The sequence below is a fragment of the Physeter macrocephalus genome, chromosome 21, assembly GCF_002837175.3.
Source record: "Physeter macrocephalus isolate SW-GA chromosome 21, ASM283717v5, whole genome shotgun sequence".
Lineage (NCBI taxonomy): Eukaryota > Metazoa > Chordata > Mammalia > Artiodactyla > Physeteridae > Physeter > Physeter macrocephalus.
Window position 1 is genome coordinate 26,316,475 of NC_041234.1, and position 21,905 is coordinate 26,338,379.

The following is a 21,905-nucleotide window of genomic DNA, read 5'->3' on the forward strand; positions in this document are numbered from 1 at the left end:
CCAGACCGGGGCGCGAACCCGGTTCCCCTGCATCGGCAGGCGGACGCGCAACCACCGCGCCACCAGGGAAGCCCCCAAAGTGTATTTTTTGAAATGTAATTTTTTTTAAGGCAAAAGGTGGAGAAATGCTAAGTTAAACGAATCTCTTCACTGCAGGACTTATCAGAGCCTTTAATATGCCAATGTGCACCATACACTTCCCAGAAGGAGAAACAGCATATGTCCCAACTTCCATGAACATGGATACTTTTCCCCAGAGCATCTTGAGGACTAGTATTCCATAAAACATTTCGGAAATTGCTTCCTAACCACAGTGCATCCTAGTGTGCAGCATCTGAGGATAGCAGTGTGGAGTGCCCTTGGTGTATTCTCAGTTTCAGTGAAAGAATGGGGCAAATAATGAATTAAGGAGTAATTGCATTCCCTAAGTCGTGTGAGATTCATTTATCTAAAGTGAAGATGAATGCTGAACAATAATCAAATAAATTAGGACTGTCTAGACAATGAGTCTGTTGAATTCAGGGCAAATGGATGTTAATTGTAAGCTTTTATCTATTTATCATTTTATCTATTTATCATTTGAGACAGTTCTGTCTTTTTAGCTTATCAAAGGGATCAGAAGGTTTGGCATTTTCAAAAGCAGGTAATTATTTCTCTGAAAGGAAGCACAAAATACAGATGGATATAGATATAGGTAGGTAGATAGATGATAGATAATAAGAATGGGTGTATTGTATGTATGTATGTATTGGGGACAAGTTTGTGTGCACATTGATATTCTCCATTCTCTTTTGCTAAAAAAGTGTAATACTGGTTCAAAGACCAGAAAATGTACTAGTAGTATTAAGAATCTGCTAATTTACTTGGGCATAAAGGTTTAAATGACCAGACACCCTGTCCTTGTCAGTCTTTCTTAGTTGCTTGAGATAAATATAATCTAAGTAGCATTAGAAACTTCCCCATTGGCCTCATCCAGGTGAGCATGGTTTTCTTTTCTTGGTATGTGGTTCCTCTGTTCATTGCAGTGAGTGTTTGAGCACCTGCAACACGGTAGGCTCTATTCTAGGGATGCAAAGGTGTCTAACACATATAACACACTAGTTAAGAGGCAGATCTGGGCAAGAGGTCATGTTGCCTTGGACAAGGGCAAAAAGCCACAGTGGTTTGGACAAGAGTGGCTAAGATTGCAGTGGTTGGAAACAGCAGATGTACATAGAGTGCCAGGTGGTGATGTGTGCTAAGAAGAAAAATACAGCAGCTTGTGACTGATGATTATATCACTTGTCCGTATTGAAAGTGGGGTCACTGGACATTTTTCATGAGGAATATGCTACATTTCAAGGTTTGTTCTAATCATTTGTTGTAGAAGGAAAATCAATAATTGAACTGGAAAGGGTAGCACGAGTCAAATGGACAAATTTCTCTTTTTTCGTAATGTGAATGTACTTGAAGAAGTAAGGTAAAGGAAAGAGCCCTCGGTGAGGTAGAGAAGGCAGGGGTACAGATTTATAGCCCAGGAAACAAAGGACCATTTCCTCAAAGCCTTCGTTTCTGATATTAATTCCTTCTCCAGGTGTGCTGTGTGGCTTAAACCATTTCCTATCCCATTTCTGTGGGGATGTAACCATCTCAAGACATTGGAAGCACTGCAGAATCTGTGGAAACACAGTTTCCATGGGCAGTGGCTTTAAGAAGCTGGAGCTTGGTTTGAGGTTGCCATGGCAACAGCACTGCTGGCTGGATACATCATCTCACCCAGGCTCCTTGATCTAATAACCAGGATTAACAATTGCCTGAACTCTCATATGAGGTGTGCTTTTAGCAGACTTGGTTTTTTTTTTAAGCCTCTCTAATAAATCCATTGACCTATTTTATGTTGGTTTCTCTAAAACCCAAATGGTTGAAGAGAGAGAAACCAGAAGAGGAGTTATATTGTTGGGTTTTTTTAAATAAATTTATTTATTTTATTTATTTATTTTTGGCTGCATTGGGTCTTCGTTGCTGGGTGCAGGCTTTCTCTAGTTGCAGAGAGCGGGGGCTACTCTTCGTTGCGGTGCGTAGGCTTCTCATTGTGGTGGCTTCTCCTGTTGCGGAGCACAGGCTCTAGGCGTGGGTTTCAGTAGTTGTGGCTCGTGGGCTCTAGAGCGCAGGCTCAGTAGTTGTGGTGCACGGGCTTAGTTGCTCTGCAGCATGCGGGATCTTCCCGGACCGGGGCACGAACCCATGTCCCCTGCACTGGCAGGCGGATTCTTAACCACTGCACCACCAGGGAAGCCCATATTGTTTTAAACTCATCATCCCTGTTTAAAATACTTAATTGCAAAGTGATTAAAGTTTCTCTGGTGCCATAATCTGCTATTTTCCCTTTTTCAGCCTTTTGCATTTTGAAAGTGATCAGATCCTTATATACATAATAGGGCTTTAACAAACTCTGTGCATTTAGCTTCTCCAGGCTCTCTACTGTCACAGAAAACCACAGGACATTTGGGAGTTTGGGGCTCTTTTCCCCCTAATGGGCTCAGTTTGCCGTGATTTGGGAGAGGAAGAGCTCTTGGTGCAGGTGCAAGGATATTTTGCCAGTGCCCACTTAGACCTCTTCCTTCAAACACACCCATGGGAGATTCACAGGCTAGACACTAGGACACTTGAGAGTCTAGGACACCAATGAATCTCATACATTTGCCGATCTAATAGACTCTCTCCCAGACTTGTTTACCCTTCCCCTCTCTGACCTGAGGCCAGGAGTCTATAGGTCTGACAGTGTGTGTTGGAGCCAGCTTCTACTGTCATGAAAGGACTGATCCTGATTGAACACTTCTCTTCCCAGTTTCCCAGTCAATGATATCACATTGGTAGTAATCACACTGGTGATTTTGAATCAGCCATGTGGGGAGTGTATATACACCATGGAAATCCAAATGCTGCAAATCAGGAGTCCCCTCCATCCCCTGAGGCCAGGGATGGTTGTTAACCATTTACCAGCATGCCCCCGTGCTAAACCCTTTCCCTGTCTTGCAGGTGGGGAGGGGTGCCAAGAGAGGTGGGTGGGAAGCAGGCTTCTTCTATTGTTGTAGATTCTATGTGGCCATTAAATGATAGAAAATGAATGACAGGAAGAGCTATAATGCACAATGCTCTCAGCTTTGGCTAATCTATATTTCTTTGGAACAAGATGAAATAGGTTTAATATGAGATTTTCTCTTTTCATAACAAATATTTGATTTGAAAGTAAAAAAATATTTGATTATAAAATCTATTTTTTATTAGCTACATTGTATTTGGTGACTTACCTTCAGACTTAAAAACCTTTTCTTTTCTAACAATTTTATACCATTTACCAAAAAAAAAAGACAGGCTTTTATTTATTTATTTTGAAATTTATGTCAAAAGCCCTTAAACTAATCTGTGGAGTTGACATGATTTTTTTTCTATAAGTGATTGCTGCATTTTGTAGTGAGGGGAAGGTAGAATGCATAGTGATACACAGAATAATAACAAAAAAGAATTAAGGAATATAATTCAAGATGCCTGCTTTAAGATGTAAGCACACATTATCTTAGTTTTTTTTTTCCAGTCGAATCAACAGACAGCCACAGTCAATATATTAGAAAAAGCCTTTCTGGACTGCAAGTGTTTGTCTGTGCTTTATTTATGACTTACTGAGTTATTTATTCAAAATTAGTTATTAGTTATTATTCAAAAATAACTTTTTCTAATGGCATCTTGATTGTATTTCCATATTCTGTATTTTCTAGCTTTAAATTATCATGGAAGTTCCTTATCAGAGTCTTCTTGACAATAAACATGCAAACTGAAACATTACCGCCCCCCAATTTATTCAGCATCTTAAAAAAATATTTTTCTAAATGACTTAAATCTTCCCCCTTCAAATTCCAAGACCTTTTGGAAACCATTTTTCTGGAATCCCTTTCAAATGTTTTAAACATGTTCCTTATTTCTCAAACTAAGAGCTTAAACTTTCCTTGCCAAGATAGGGCCAATCATTTTCCTGTAATGCAGAGACAACCATTTTTTTTCAGCTTTTTGTTTGTTTGTTTGTTATTTTGGGAATTTTTTTAACATCTTTATTGGAGTATAATAGCTTTACATTGTTGTGTTAGTTTCTGCTTTATAACAAAGTGAATCAGCTATACGTATACATATATCCCCATATCTCCTCCTTCTTGCGTCTCCCTCCCACCCTCCCTATCCCACCCCTCTAGGTGGACACAAAGCACCGAGCTGATCTCCCTGTGCTATGCGGCTGCTTCCCACTAGCTAGCTATTTTACATTTGATAGTGTATACAGTATTTGCTTTTCTCTTTCTGACTTACTTCACTCTGTATGACAGACTCTAGGTCCATCCACCTTTTTAATTTTGTTTATATCCTTAAATGCCAAAGTGCGAAACGACCTTTGTCACTGGTGTGCTCATTTGTCCTGACTCGGCTAGCCCTCCTTCCCTCCCCTCCTTTAGCCTCTGGAGTAGTGTTTATTTACTATTGGCAATGAACCCCACTCACCAAACTTGTTTAGAATGACACACTAGATTCAACTTTATTAAGGCTGCAGCCTTATAAGTGAGGGTGTAAGAAGTAAAAATGTTCACTTTTCAGGAGACTTTGTTGTGGGCATATCAGGCACTTGGTATCCTTATCTGGAATATGGGGTAATGAAATCTATTCTGAAGCATGGTTGTGAGAGGCAACAGGAAAGGCACCTGAAATTGATCTGTAGGATGTAAAGTGCTAAACCAACTGCGAGGCTGCCTCTGGGGGCTGGACAGCTGCAGGTCCCACACTGCTGCTGGAATTCAGAGCCACCTCTGCTTCTCTTTAGAAGAGGAGCTACTCGAGTAATTCTAGCAAACCCAAGGGTGATTTTATCTATTTAATTGGTTTATGGTTAGATTGACTAAGGGGAACTGGGAAGAAATTCAACTTTTTGCATCTTGAGTTTCTCTGCTTTTAAATATAGAGTGGTGCTTTGAGCCTAAAAATTATTCATATCTTTTGACCTAGTAATCTCCGTTCTAAGACTTAATCCTACAGAAATAGACATAACAACAAAGATTTATGCATAAACATGTTTTCATCACACCTTCATCCTTTTTTTTTATGATGGTCAGCAGAAGAAGCCTTTGGCTGTGTCCCCGAAAACACATTGCACCAAGGTTTGCAGACATTAGTTTGCATTTATTTAAACTGTCACGGGATGCCTTTCTTTGTGAGCAGATTCCAAATATTCATTGCACACCTAAATCCTGGGTGGATGTCAGCAATATAAGGGTACACTGTACTTGAAGGAGTCAAAGATGCATTCAAACATTAGCAGACAGCAGTGCTGGATATTATGGTTTAGCCTCCCTGCATTTTAGATCTTACAGACCCAAACTCATCCTTGACTCTGGCTATGTATATTTCATACCATTCTGTGTATGAACAAAATACTGTTGTCAGTCTGGCTTCTCTGAGAGCAGACATCAAGACATAACTAGCCATGTAAGAGGTTTATTGTAGGAAAAGCTGGTGAAGGATAAAGGGGAGAGAGAGCAGGAGGGGGCAAGTTGTTTTAAAAAACAAACAAACAGAAAAACCCAGGGTACTCCTGTATAATTTCCTATAATCTAGCTTTTGTTGATTGCATCCCAGTGGTATTATTTAACATGTTTTTCTGGCCCCTAAGTATCAGATCTAGAGGCTGGATCACATTAGAATTTAGTTTGTTTACTCCTTCCCTTCCTCCCCACCCTCCCTCCCTCCCTTCCTTCCTTCCTTCCTTCTTTCTAACTACTTCATACATGGTGGTATGTGCTTCCATTAAGAGGCAAGTAACATCTGGTTATCTCTTTTTTTTTTGTCATGTTAGCAGCTGTTGACAATCATTGCACCAGATCTATTAATTCATTAGGGGTTGCAAAATGCTGATGTTCTAATTATTCCTGTCTTCACTTATTAGCTAGCATACTTTTATACAGCGAAACCTCCCTTTGTTAGCTATTTGGTTGCTTCGAGGTTTGGTGCAAATAAGGAGGGTAGAATGAATGCCAAATTCTTTTTTGTTTTTTTTAATGATAAGTTGGTTCCTTAGCATTCTCCAAAGGTGACCAATGAGAGGTTTTGTTTGTTTGTTTAGTATTATTATGAGTGGATTTAAGCCATTGCCTTTGTTATTTTTTATTTATTTATTTATTTATTTATTTATTTTTGGCTGCATTTGGTCTTCCTTGCTGTGCGCGGGCTTTCTCTAGTTGCAGCCAGTGGGGGCTACTGTTTGTTTCGGTGCGCGGGATTCTCATTGCGGTGGCTTCTCTTGTTGCGGAGCACAGGCTCTAGGCACACAGGCTTCAGTAGCTGTGGCACGTGGGGTCTGTAGTTGTGGCTCGTGGGCTCTACACTGCAGGCTCAGTAGCTGTGGCACACAGGCTTAGTTACTCCGCGGCATGTGGGATCTTCCCGGACCAGGGCTCAAACCCGAGTCCCCTGCATTGGTAGGTTCTTAACCACTGTGCCACCAGGGAAGTCCCTGTTATTTTTACTTGATACTCAAATTGTCCCATCTCTAGCCAGTGGGAGTTCACCTAGGTAGGTTTCTGAGCCTTTTTGTCACACTCCTTGTGGTCTCTGTTAGCCTCCTTGCTTTCTGGTGACTTGAGGTTCCAGACCCATCTTGTACATTTCCTGCCCTAAATTTGCACTTAATTTCATTGTTCTTTCATCTAAATTTCCTGATCTCCAGGCCCAAAACCCTGGATCTCAGTGACAGCAGCCTGATTACTCATTTGCTTTATTCCACATTACATACATAATGGCCTCAAAATAATAGTTCTAATCCTAGCACCCACAAAATGATTACTGAACAAAATGTTTGCAGCTCTTTTTTGTCTTTAGGATATATACCATTAGAACTGTCAAGTCACTGAGTTTTAAAATCACTAAGAATAGCTCCTCTTCCTCAACCACTGGTATACATATTTAGGTATCATTTGTATCATTTTACTAAACTTATCCCTGGTGTCATTCTTATTTCTCTTTCACCCTAATATTCTAACATTTTTTTTCTCCTTGAAGTATGTTTATCTGTGTAGTCTGCTTCGTATTTTTTGTAATAGGAGGATAAAGATAACTAGGTATAAGATAGCGTTTGAAGTGCAAAAATGTATTGATAGATTTTAAAATGTGTATACAGACATTTATTTCCTTACTCTGTGAGCTGAGCAGTCCCAGAAGCAATGACAGCCCAGTAGTGATGGGCACACCTAGAGCCCAGATCTTGATTTCTAATACTGTTCTCCAATAAAAGGAACCAAGGCTCACTGAAGAAATAGCTGATTGTAGGGCTGGGCAGAGAAAGACAAGATGCGCCTGGAACATCTCTTAATGCCAGAAAGTAAGGAAGTGCTCAAACACACGCATACACAGAAAATGATGAAGGCACATCAAAGGGACACAAGAGCCTCCCAGTGACCAAAGCTGAAACAATTTGAGCAACAAAATAAATAACACAGTATTGGACTATTACCCAAAGTATAAAACAACTATGTATGACTCCATAGGGATATAAGTCAGTGGTTAAATAAATAAATAAATGGGAGAGAAAAGGCAGATCTCCTGTGCAGATGAATTTCAAATCATTTATGTCAATACTCTACCCTCAAGGAAGTCGGACATACCTCCCGACTTCTTAAGTGCAGGCTGTACATAGACTTCCTTCCAGAGAGTATAGCATGGAAAGGGAAAAAAAAGAATAACTTTACAGTGGAGAAACCTGGCAAGCATTACCTCAGCCAGGTGAGAGTAAGATTAACATCAGTGATAAGTCATGTTGATAGCATGCACCCTTGATATAATGTTAATCCACAACATTTTCCTCTACTTTTCTGGTATTACTATACTTTTGTTTGTTTGTTTTTTGCCTTTTTTTGGCTGTACTGTGTGGCTTGCGGGATCTTAGTTCCCTGACCAGGGATTGAACCAGGGCCACAGCAGTGAAATAACCAAGTCCTAACCACTGGACTGCCAGGGGATTCCCTTACTATACTGGGTTTAAAAATCTATCTTTTATGAAGGTTTTTGTTTATGAGTGAAAGCCTGTACTCAGCTTTGAGCCAATAAATAAAGTATGAAACATGGTTCCTGCCTTTGGTAACTTTTAATCTAGCGGGGAAAACATGATCTAGCAAGCATGTAATCCAGGTATAAATGATAGGACGTCATTATATGGGGGGTTTTAAATTGAGAACAGCACAGAGATACTGGGGGCTGGTGTAAGCCAGGGGGAATTTCCAGGAAAACATACTTCTGTTATACAATCAGGATTTCTAGAAGAGTGGCGTGATAAGGGTTGATTTAGGGGTTCAACAAATTCCCTTACATATGATTATCACCAAAACCCCCCAAATATATTTTTTTAATTATTACATTTTTTCAACCAACCTTATGATAGATAATAAAATTAACTTATGATAGATAATGTAATATATGCTAGATTATAAAATTGGTGGCTCAGTTCATCTCAGTGTGCTCAGGATTTATTAGATAGCACAATCAATGAATTGTGTCTGATACCTGCACTTATATTATATGTAGACCTGTTTAAATGTTGAATGTTTCACATGTAGGTGTTAATATGTTCCTCGACTTTGTTTTCCTTTTTTTTCCTTTTAGGATTATCTGCCGCCAAACTCTTAGCAGAACATGAAGTTAATGTTTTGGTTTTAGAAGCCCGGGACAGAGTTGGAGGAAGAACATACACAGTGAGGGTAAATGATTTTAATACTTACATATAAAATCTCACACAAATTAGAGATGGGGGTCACTGGAAGTCACAGAGCTGGAGGAAATCTCAAGAGTTTATGCAGTTAAGCCGTTGGTCCTCCATAACCCTAAACTGCTGCATTAAATAAGTATCTGTTCTTTTCAACAAGCACCCACCAAAGAGTGACAGCTTCTGACCTTCAGTAGCTTACATTCTAGTGAAGAAAACAAACATGAACAAATAACTTCAATACAGCCTCATCATTTCCATACTAGAGACCTAAATAGAGTATATAGCGTCTCAGGTGAGGTTACGGTTTGGCTGGACTTGAAGTGACTGTACATTCACCACACACACACACACACACACACACACACACACACACACACACAGTATAGGTTCCTTATTTATTTATCCAAGAATACACACTTAAAAGAAGTGTGACCGCAGTAAGCAGAGACAAATGTAGCATATTTCTGTGTAGCTTTTTCCTTAGTCCTTGTTCCCTAAGAGGTGTGCTGCTCCAGTGGGGTCAGCTAGACTTGAGAAGGAAGCCCAGTTCTTGCTACATCACTGCCTTTTTATACTTGGGCTTACATCACATTTTGGAAAAATGCATGCCAACTGGTGTTTATTACTATTTGAAGAAATGGTTGCAGGATGTTGAAATCTGGAACTGATGAAAGTACACAGGGAAGGATGTAAGGTAGAAAGGAAGTACGGACAAAGATGGAAATTTGGGGAACATGCAGATTTAAAGGGGGTGCAGAGGCAGAGGAGCCAGAGAGAAGCAGTGGAGGCTGGGGAGGAAGACCAGATTAGGGCAGTGCCATGAAAATCAGCAGAGGAAAGAGAAAGGATGATAAATCGAATCAGATGCCAGAGGCATTTGACACAGGATGGAGGCTGAGTAGGGGCCCTTGTGTTTGGCATTTAGAAGGTCACTAATGAGCCCCCTTGCTAGAGCACAGAAACAGCGTTAAAGGCTGGGGATTGGCAGTAAGGACAAAACCAGACTGTTGAAGTGACTGGAAGGAGAGGAAGCATATATCTAATTAGAAGATGTGTCAGATTTATAACAGAATGGCTTATGCAGTGATAATAACAATGGGTTAAGCAATACAAACATTCAGTTATTTTACATAAGAAGAAGTCTGGTGGTAGGTAGTCCAGGCTGGGGCAGGGGTTCAGCTTTGTCATCGAATCTTTAGGCTCTTTCTGTCTTTCTGCTCAGCCATTCTTTTCCTGTTGGCTTACTGCCTAATAGTAACCAGATGGCTGCAGCATCTGTCAGCATCAAGTCCTCATTCAAGGCAGGAAAGAGCGTGAAGAGGCGGCCCCAGTCTTATCTGCAACAAAGCCTTTCCTTTACCAGAAGACCCCAGCAGACATTTGCTTTAGTCTCATTGGCTAGGTTTGGGGCACACAGCTACCCTGAGCTGCTAGGGAGCCTGGGAAAGCAAGTCTTTAACATTTCCAGGCTACATAATAGAAGCAGGCATGGGAAAGGGGGAATATAAATGGATATGAAATAGCCAACCAACATCTGAACTAGGATATTGTACCAGCCATTTCAGTCGCACCAAGCCAAGCTCCCCTTCTCTCATTCACTTTCTGCCTTTTTAGATGTACAGGGATGTATCATAAGCCTATTTTTACCTTGCTCAGCTCTAAGAGTACCCTACAGCCTTGCTACTGAAAGTAACCTGTGGGCCAGCAGCCTCGGAATCACCCTGGAACTTGATAGAAATGCAGAATCTCAGGCCCTATCCCAGACCTGCTGAATCTGACTCTGCATTTTGATAAGATCCGTAGGGGATGCTACAGAAGTGCTGCTCTTTGGTGTATGCTCGCTTGCTTTAAATTAATGTGAATCCAGATTAATTGCATTTGGAGAATTTGAGTACCTCCTCAGATGTAGTCCTCTGGGAGGCTATTGGTCTGGGAGTGAGGAGACTGGGATTCTGACCCCTGTACTGGCCCGACACACTGTCATACCTTGGGTGAGTACTATTAGCACTTTACATGTCACTTTTCTCATCTGGGCAGTGAGATATAATCTAAATGTACTTGAAGCTCCCTCCAACTTGTAGTGCAAAAGAAAGATTGCATATTCTGCCTGTACCAGCTTGTTAGATATGATTCTCCTGTCATTTTCTGAAAAACATTCCTTTATTTTGGAGATAGGTATTAAGTTGTCTCTTTGCCCTACTTTTCTTATCTCTAAAACCTTTTGGTTATTAAATAGGAGCATCCGTCGTGTTGCGGATTTTTCAGTTAAGAACAAGTTTCTTTGTACAAGGGAAATGAGAATTCCAACATGCTTATCCCCATCTATGTTATTGTCCCAGGCTGCTTTTTCATGCTACATCATTTATATATGTCAGCACCATACAGGAACTATTGCGTATTAGGCATCATATTAAAATTCCCTTTAGGTATGTGAGAGAGGAACTCTGAAATGCTTAGAAAGTAGGACTTGACATCTATAAGATTTCAAATAAATAGAAGGGAAAAGGGGGGGGGCTTTACAAAGCAGGGACAGAAATGGTATTTAATCAGAAACTGAATTTTAATATTGTTACAGTTGCTTCTACTAGCATAATCAATTAGGATTTGGGGAGGAGATGCCATAAAAATTACTCTGGATCTTTAAGTATCGAAATGTCAGATTTGATATTGTCACTTGGCAACTGTTCAGATAGATCTTCTATTTGTTCAGAACTTCCCAATTTTTCCTAGTATGATTCCCCCATAATTCTTCAGGACCAAATTAATTAAGTTGAAATGCCTGCAAGGCTACCACAGGGTTGGTGTATTTGTTTCCTAATATAGTTGCGTGTTTGTGGCCTCTTCAAAGGCTGAATAATGAGATCAAATGCAAGATCCTAAAGACTGACGGGCAACATAGCAGGATATGGTATTACAGTTCCAGTATCTTCATGCTGAATCTGGGGCACCTCCTTTCAAATGTTTCGACTTTGTAAAGAAGCATTCTGTAAAATGCCTCATGCTTTTTACTACTTCACTTAGGATTATTTACTTTAAATAGTGTCTGTGTTCTAAAGACATCTTTTTTGGAAACTCCCAAGAGTTCTATTACTGTCTTTGTTAAATTTTATTGGAATACTGACTTCAGTTTTGTGCTTCCTGTCTTAAAAAGGATGCTGGAGACTAGAGAATGTTTGGAGCACAACACCAATAGTTAGTAAAAGGGAAAGTTAGGATTATATGAGAGACAGATGAAAGAAGTCAAAGGAACAGATCACTTCTGGTATTATGGCAGAGTGGAAGCCTGATTGACTCTCCCTCTTAAAATAAAATGCTGAATAAAATATACTGTGCTGCCCTGAAGTTAGAAGTTTGCAGATCTCCTGGATGTTGAACAGACATCTCAAACTTCACACATCCAAACTGAGTTTCTTTTCTTCTTCATCAAGAACACTATTCTAGGGACTTCCCTGTTGGTCCAGTGGTTAAGACTCTGCACTTCCACTGCAGGGGGCACGGGTTCGATCCCTGGTCGGGGAACTAAGGTCCCGCATGCCGTGTGGCATGGCCTAAATAAATAAATAAATAAATAAATAAATAAATAAATAAATAAATAAAATAAAAATTAAAAGCTTATCCCCAGCACAAGAAACCATGAACAAAGTGAAAGGCAGCCAACCAGTGTGGTAGATAATATTTGGAAACCATCTATCTGATAAGGGGTTAATAACAAATAATAAGGAACTCATACAACTCAATAGCAAAATAAAACAAAAGAAACAGGGGCTTCCCTGGTGGTGCAGTGGTTAAGAATCTGCCTGCCAATGCAGGGAACATGGGTTCGAGCCCTGGCCCGGGAATATCCCACATGCCGCCCAGAGCAGCTATGCCTGTGCGCCACAACTACTGAGCCTGCGCTCTAGAGCCCACGAGTCACAACTACTAAGCCTGCGTGCCTAGAGCCCGTGTTCTGCAACAAGAGAAGCCACCACAATGAGAAGCCCATGCACCGCAACGAAGAGTAGCCCCCTCCCGCCGCAACTAGAGAAAGCCCGCGTGCAGCAACGAAGACCCAACACAGCCCAAAATAAGCAAACAGATAAATAAATAAATTTATATTAAAAAAAAGAAACAAACAAAACCAATAAACTGATTTAAAAAAAAGAAAAAGAACACTATTCCAGCAGCCTTCCCCGTAAAGGAGGATGGCAACTCCCAAAAAAACTCAGTCATGTTCAACACTGTGAGACCCCACATTCATTCTGTCAGGAAATTCTTTTGGCTCTGCCTTCAAAATATACCCAGAATTCAACCCTTCCCTCCACTTCCGTGGCGCCCACCTGTGGGAGCCACCATGCTCTCTAGGGCAGATTATTGCAATAGCCTCTTAAATAATTTCCCTGCTTTTTATCCTTGCCCCTTATAATCTAGCCTTAGTGCGACAGCCAGAATGAGCCTTTCAAACCTAAGTCAGATCTTGGCACTTCTGTGCTGAAAACCTTTCAAAGGCTGCCCTTCTCACTCAGAGTAAAAGCCAGTGTCCTTTCAATGTCTTGTGACGCGTACCATGATCTGCCCCCTTCCCCCCCACCCCCGCCCTGCAACTTCTCTACTCTCATCTCCAGTTCTCTTTTCCTTGCTCACTCTGTTCCAGACACACTGACCTGTGTTTTTTGAACACACCAGGCAGATTTCTCCCTTAGAATCTTTGCAGTGGCTCTTTCTTCTGCCAGGAATGCTCTTGTCCCAAATATGCACATACTCCCACACCTCCTTCAAGTCTTTTACGCAAATATCACCTTTTCTCAGAGGCCCACATGTCCCTTGTATTTGAAGCTGAAATCTTTCCTTTTTTCCTCTGCAGTTTCAATCTGCCTTGTCCTTCTCTAGTTGTTTTTTTTTCTTTTTCACTGTTGTTATCAACTTCTAAGATACTTATTTATTATGTTTGTGGTTCATTTTCTGTCTCTTCCTACTAAATGAAAGCCCCTTGAGAGCAGGGATTTTTATTTTGTTCACTGATGTAACAGAAGTTTCTTGAACAGTACCTGGCACCTTGTAGGCACTCAAGATATAGTTGTTGAATGAACTAATGAATCCCCAAAGCAAAGTAAAAACATGAAGCCTAGGGATTAAATGAGCTCAAAATTTGACTTTCACCTTGAATGTCTACTGAACCCTGAAGACTCTGCAATTCCACTGTGATGGCTGTATGGCATGCAGGGAACAGGAAATAAAATCCAGAACCTGTTGAAGGTAGGGAATTTAATAGGAAACACTCCAAATTGGAATCCCCTGTGCTATACTCTGTACATGAAAGTGAAAGAGAAATAAACCTTACCATTCTAAAAGGGAGAAAAATAAAGCTTGCCTTCGTCCATGGCTTCAATCTAAATTCACACTACCTATATGGTGTGAAAAACCTTGGACAGAATATTTAAAGTGACAAGGTAGCTGGCAGAAATACACTCAAATCGTTTCCATCCAGGCGTCAAATAACTTACACAGAAAAAGTTCTAAGGAAAATCAGCAACTCGTAGTCAAAAGTGACAGCATACAAGGAAACAAGGCACTAAAGGAAAATAAATAGAAAAAATGATCCAGAAAGATTTTGCAATAGTTGAAGTATACACAGAATAAAAAATTACTGTAGCATGTTTTAAAGAAAAGACGTGCTTAAAATTAGCAGCAGGGAAAAGAAACTTAAAAAAAATGATCAAGTAGTTTAAAAATAATTCCTAGAAATGAAAATGTACTGATTAAAATGAAAAAAACTCAGGGACAGATTAAACAGTGTATTAGACACAGCTGAAGTGAATGAGTGAACTAGATCAGAAGGAATTATCTATAATGCAGTTCAGAGCTAAAGATTGGAAAATACGTTATGTGGAGCAAGGGCAGGAGCAGCTAAGACATGAAAGATAGTGTTATGATGGTATGAAAAAATAATGGCTGAGGATTTTCTAGCATTATTGGAAGATACCAGGAAACCTAACAAGTCCACAGCATGAAAAAGGAAAAGAAATTCTCACCCGGACACAGAAGCTGCAGTAAACCAAAGAAAAGAGATCTTAAAAAAATTCTTTTAAGTCTAAAAGTAATCTTTTTTTAGAAAAGAGAAAGACAAATTATGCATACTCTGAAAAAAATCAATAATTAGACTTATGAGTGACCTTTCAACAGCAAAAATAGACGCCAGAAGATAAACAATATCTTCACTGTTCTGAGGGAGAAAGAGAAAATAACCAGAATTTGTTACTTGCTAGAACTATCTTTTTATCAGACTGACAAAAATAGAGAGTTTAGGACCCAGATTAGAGGAAATTATAAAGGCTGTGTTTTAAGAAGAAGGAAAATGATAACAAATAAAAGGTCTGAAATTTAAGAGGAGACAATGAGCAAAGATACTGGTAAATACTTAAATAAAATTCAGCAACATCAACAGAATAAAACAAAATAACTTCAAATTTTGGGGGAGACAAATAAACCTGAAGCAAGGTACTTTTATGGTTTACAGATTAGAAGAAGGGTGATCACAGTTGATGCATGAAGGTTTTGTATTTTTCAATAGAAAGATAATATATTGATAAACTTTAGAATATATTAAGTATGCATGTTAATATAGCTAGAAAAAAAATAGGCCTGACAGTATAACTTCCAAACAAGTAGAAGAAAAACTTAAAACAAAAGGAAGAAAACGCTTAATCCAAAAGAAGAAAGGAAATCAGGCATGAAACTGTTAAAGTGGGACAAATGGAAAGCCATAATAAAATAAGTAAAGTTAAGACACTTTAAAAGAAATAATAATATAAATGGGCTAAACGTCTCAGTTAAAAGGTGGGAAATGTCAGAATAAAGAAAACTCTAACTGAAAGATAGAAAAAGAGATAGTATACAAATACTAATCTAAGCTATTTTACGTATATTAATATCAGACAAAATAAGATTTAAACAAAAAAATGTTTCATTGAATTAAGTTTCGATACATAGTGATAAAAGACCCAGAAGACTGAACAATTCTAAACTTGTATATACTGAATAATGTAGCATCAAAATATAAAGCACAAATTGACAGGAATCAAAGATAAATGCCCAATAGTGTAGGGGCCTTTTAACATACTTTTCTAAGTCAATAATAAATGAAGCAAACAAAGGCTGAGCACAATTAATCTTTTTCTAATGGACATGTATAAAACATGCATATTACTTAACAGAAGACTATGTTCTTTTCATGCAGAAATGGAAAATCTTTGAAAATCAACCATGTGCTAGGTCATAAAGTAAGCCTCAAGGATTGATATCATATAATCCATATTCTTTGACCACAATGCAGTTATGACAGAAAGATAACTAAAAAAATTCCAGTTGTAGAAATTAAAACATGACAAAACTTTTAGAAACATAGATCTAGACAGAAATTGTAATGGAAATTTGAAAATACTTAAAACCGCACAATAATGGAAATACTAAAATAAAGTTGTGGATGTAGCTAAAACCATATTAGAGGAAGATTCATAGCCTAAATTTTTCTATTAGAAAAGAACAAAAGGCTCAATATGAATAAGCTAAGCATGCAAGGAATTAGAAAATTAAGAGTATAAAAAATCCCAAAGGGGCTTCCCTGGTGGCGCAGTGGTTGCGCGTCCGCCTGCCGATGCAGGGGAACCGGGTTCGCGACCCGGTCTGGGAGGATCCCACATGCCGCGGAGCGGCTGGGCCCGTGAGCCATGGCCGCTGGGCCTGCGCGTCCGGAGCCTGTGCCCCACAACGGGAGAGGCCACAACAGAGGGAGGCCCGCATACCACAAAAAAAAAAAAAAAAAAAATCCCAAAAAGAGGAAAAAAGAGCATAAATCAGTGGTATAGAAAATACTCAATAAAGATGATCAGTGAAACAAAGGTTGATTCTTTGAAGAGTCCTATTAAAACTAGACAAGTGTCTGATAAGATTTTTCAAGGAAAAGGAAAAAGAGACATCTCTAAACAACAAAAGGGATGAAAATGAAGATATAACTACTGATACAATAAACAATAAATAAATGAAAAGAAGAGGTCATGAACTTTAAAGCAATAGTTTTGAAACATATGAAATGTATATATGATGAGAAAATATAATTTATAAAAAATAACACTGATTTAAGAAATAGAAAATGTGAGTAGTGCTTTAACCACAAAATAAATTGAATCTGTAATTTAAATTTTTCCCACAATGGAAACACTTAGCCTAGATAGCTCTATAGGTGTGTTCTACCTAATGTTCGAAAGAGATATTATTCTATTTATATACGAACGCCTTCTAGAGAATAGAAGAAAGTATGATTTCTAACTCATGAGATTAACAGTACTGTAATACAAGAAAACAGACAAGGGCTGGAGAAGAAAGGAGAACCATGGGGCAATCTCAGTCTCACTTATAAACACAGATATAAAAATTCTAAACAAAATGTTAGCCAAGCATATCTTGCAATGGAAAGATAATATCAGGTTATATTACCCCAGGAAGGCAAGGTTGCATAATTCTAGACAATCGATTTTCTGGAAATAACAGATTAGGTAAATTATCCCAACTCTCCCACTACATATAAGGAGACTAGACAAATTGCACTGTGTACACACACACACACACACACACACACACACACACACACACATACCCCTTCAAAGCATCAGAGAGCTAACAAGATAGTGAAGAATCACTAGACCAACATCCAGAAAACATTGACCTGCTTTTTCCCCTGGGGATGGAGAGGTGGGAGTTTGCTGACCACTGAAGAAGCAAGTGGGAGACTGAGAAGTACTTTTCAAAAGTCTTACAAAGCTAGGGCAACTGAAGGTCAAGTCCAGAGCCCACCAAAGTGTGTGTATATGGAGGGATGTGTTGGTAAACTCCTTGTGCTTTGGGTTGGACTGCATCCTAGCGCTAAGGGCGAACAGCAAAAGGACTAGGCCACGTTGCATTTCAACCTGCCTTCAAATTGTCTCAGGCACACAAAATGCAATAAAGTTATCTAGTATTGTTAGCGTCCCCAGGTGCTGGGCAGAAGCAGACATAAATCCTCTCTGAGAAAGATATAATCCTCCCAGGATTCAGATAATTTCTATATTTTCTCAAATTCAGTCAGTGGGACGCAATAAAAAATAATCAGGCAAACAAGGAGAAACGGCAACACGAATTAGAACTGGTATAAACAACAAAATAGAAACAGACCCATAAGAAGTTATTAGAAACACATGGAGGAATGGTTACTCACCAATGCACAATTTTATTTTATTTTATTTATTAATTTTTTTACAATTTATTGATTAAATCATGGGGAAATGTGTTACTAAAAAAGCTGGGGAAAATGGAAAAGTACATTTAACAAGAGGAAAGTAAATTTTGGTTTATGGAGGAAGGTATATGAATCTTTTCATACCTTTTGATACTCTTTTCCTATAATGCATTCTTCCCTGCAAGTGTTTTAAAATAGAATCAGGAGCCCACCAGTGTGGGCTGATTGAAGATTTCATCTGCTGGAAATCAGAGAATTAGGCCTAATAAAACTCTGGGTGACCCCTCCAGCAACAACCCCAAAGAAAAGCATAGATAATAAAGCTAAATGCTTTGAAAAGGATCTAGATTGGCAGGGTGTACTACAGTGTTCTTTATTCTTTACGCGTGTTATTGCTGAATCAGCGTCACCAATAACTCGACAAATGGGATTGCTTGATGATGAGTGTACTATAGGGTTGGAGTAGAGGAGATAGATTTGCTATTTTCAGTGGCACTTTATAAGAGAGATGTAAGGCACATTTAAATTGTAAAAAATAAACAGCGTTATTTTTTATAAGACATAGAAACATTTGTTTTAGAGTTCTAACTAAAGTCTTCTGGACACTTTTTCTGTTTCTACAGAACCAACATGTTGATTACGTAGACGTTGGCGGGGCTTATGTGGGACCAACCCAGAACAGGATCTTACGATTATCTAAGGAACTGGGTTTAGAAACTTACAAAGTGAACGTAAATGAGCGTCTTGTTCAATATGTCAAGGTAAGCCTGATGTTTTACTCAACTGACCAATAGGGGAGCATTTTATTTGGGAAAGCATTTGGTTTTGCTTTTAGTTGTTTTTTCTCAAAACAATCATAAAAGTAGGTTCTCAGCTTTAAAGTAGTATTCTGCCTTTCTTTTCTTCTATTTAAAAACTCCCTGCGGACTCCTGGAATCACTGCAAGTGGTCATGCTTCAGCTTGGTTCTCCTCCACCTCACCCACTGTGGCCCTTGAAGGCTACAGCCCCACCTCTAGTCCAACTGGAGTAGGAGTGGAAGGCTCCTTCCTTTCCCTCCCTCTGGAGGTGGGGGAGGCACCAGAAATAGACACACACACACACACACACACACACACACACACACACACACACAGAGCCCAGGCAGCCCCTGAGGCACCTGAGGCAGTTCTAGGGCCCCAAGGAACACAACAGTTTGAGGCCACTTCTTAAGACTTTGAATGGGTGGTTCATCCTCATCCTTACCTGACACTTCTTTGCACACTTTGATAATTTTCTCTGCACCTAGCCATGACTCTTGGGAAGTCTAGCTCAGTTGTGCAGTTTCCTACTGTTTAAACAAGAGATTGTTTAAACTCTAAGTGCTGATATCCACTCAAGAAACAGCAACTGTTGCCCGTGTTATTCTTTCTTACTGAAGCCAAACATGGAACAGCTGGAGTCTGGAAATGTGCCTTGAGAAATCAAGTTTCCGATCTGACATTGTAGCCATTTCCTGGAACTAGAGTCGTCAGGGCTGGGGTTATTTACTCATTCTAATGCCAGGATTCCCACACCAGTAACCACATCACTTCTCAACAGACACATTTAAGCCTTCACTCCACCCCAGCAATCATGTAGGTCTGGCATCTTCAGGGCCTTTCAGAGCAGGGAATGAAGGATATTTGAAGTATATGCACACCGATGTGCAATCAGGGAGATCAGGAATCTTGAGAAACTCTGATAGCTGGTCTGGGTTGGTTTGGGATGCTTGGGAGAGTCTGGCAGTGAGACACATGAAAAAACAAACCAGTAACCTTTAGAAAAACTAGGTTCAGAGGTCAAGGGAGAAATGAAGAAACTACAAAAGAATTATACAAAGTGTTTATGAATGCTGGCTTCAATAGGCCATGATCAAAAAGGAAAAACTCCTTTGCTTCCCCACTTTGTCATCTCTGCACGGCATGTTGTTTACCCGGACTAGTAAGTGATAACAAAGGTAAGAGTAATAGCAACTAACCTTCATGGAGCACTTTTACCTGTATTATCATATTTAATGTAGGGAGAGAAACCAAATCCTTTGCACTCAACTGCTAATTAAACAGTCGTATAAATTCACTGTTTAGTCCAACTGGGAAGCATATGAGTCTGATGATTATCCTGGAATCTGAGCAAACTTATGCTCTACTTTACAGTGGAGAAAACTGAGGTTCAGTGAGGTAAAGTGACTTGAACAAAGGTATAAAACTAGTAGTGGTCTGCCTACCCCCTGAGCACATGCTCTTCATGAATTTTAGGATTTACTTACAAATAAGCACATATTTAAGATGCTAAACACTGTTCTTTTCATTTAAGACAATCTCATGTAATAAAAAGATGGAGAATAGAAATACTATTAGGGAATTCCCTGGCGGTCCAGTGGTTAGGACGTGGTGGTTTCACTAACGTGGCCCAGGTTTGATCCCTGGTTGCAGAACTAAGATTCCACAAGCCACACAGCGCAGCAAATAAATAAATACTTACCATTAAACCGTCCTCTCACATACTTTACCCTGCCAAGGAACACATATTTTCACCCAAGGTAGACAGCAAAGTTAAGGTAAAAAACTAGTGCATCAGTTAGAGGTTAATTTATTTTATCTGAATAAGTGCCTTTCTGCTAGTGTTTCTAATAAATCATATCATTTCTGCAATGAGAAATAGTCAGGGTAGTGGATGTTTTTATAATGACCAGGAAACTAGAAAGTGAGGAGGCCAGATTAGGGAAAAAGCAGAAGGATATTCATCTAACCATTCCAGGTAAGACTGATAATAAACTGTATAGCAAAAAATAATTCCACTTATTTAAGAATATCTCAACTCTCACTGTTCTGTTCGCTTCTAGGGAAAAAAAAGGACTCCCCGCCCCCCGGCATGATAGTGGATTGGGTTAATAGTGCAAATTGTCTTTGTGACACTTTCTGCATCAGCTCTCGTGACAACCCCAGCTTCTGTAATCTAATACAGTGTATTCTTTTCTGTAAATAACACTGAAATGAAATGGGTGAATCACTGGAAGATTGCCACTGTCTAGTAAAACCAAGCCATATTCTTTATGATCCAGATTGCTTCAGCTCTTAGATTTTCCTGATGTGCAGCCTTCAAGAATGCCTCCATTGTTTCTTCTGTCAGCAGACTGTAGTGCATCCAGTTCCAACCTACTCTAGGATGATTTTTAGTATTCACCAGAGAACTATTCTTGACCTTTGCTAGATTGTGTCTACAGTGCAAGTTTTGACATGGTTATGTGGAGTTCTAAGCCTGAGCCTCAGAAGCACTGGGGACAGATGTTAGGTGGTATTTTCCAACCTGTCCCTTCCCCCAGAGACTAAGTCTATCTGCTTCAGTTTTAGAAGGTTCATAAGGTTATGCTAAATTCATTCACTGTTTCAGTAAGTCGTTACTGGACAATCAACTCTGTACCAGATATTGTTGTAGGCTGGAAATACAGTGGTGGACACATGATCCAAGTTTCTGCTCACATGGAGCTTGCCATCTCAAGGGAGGAGATAAGTAAATAAATAATATTCGCTAACATTTCTGCCTTTATCCTTCATGGATCTTGTGAATAGAATCTCTATTCTAATTCTGGTTTAGTAGATCCTGATTCTCAGGTAATAGGGTTCTTCACTGGTTCCTACAGTGAGCAGGTTTTATGAATGTTGTGAATTCAATACGGCTTTATTTCGGAGACTACATCTGATTTGTGAAGTTAATAGAAATTAATCATGTCTTTAACCTGAAAGGTGGCTTTGAAGTGGTGTCAGCTAGATATGTTTAAAATGTTCTCTATGGATTCTTTTCTTTTGGACGGTGTAAAGGAAGCAGGTGGACTTGAATGCCTCTTGGATCGATTGATTGATTACTT

The 21,905-nt window shown here is 39.4% G+C and overlaps 1 protein-coding gene across 1 annotated transcript in view; it reads left to right on the forward strand.

Annotated features, from left to right (window-relative positions):
- The window catches only part of MAOA (monoamine oxidase A), a 76,462-nt gene that overhangs the window by 10,340 nt on the left and 44,217 nt on the right, over positions 1 to 21,905 (forward strand). Inside the window, exons 2-3 of the mRNA XM_007102032.4 lie at positions 8,668 to 8,762; positions 18,644 to 18,781. Coding sequence (XP_007102094.1) covers positions 8,668 to 8,762; positions 18,644 to 18,781 — 233 coding nt within the window. The remainder of the gene's footprint in view (positions 1 to 8,667; positions 8,763 to 18,643; positions 18,782 to 21,905) is intronic.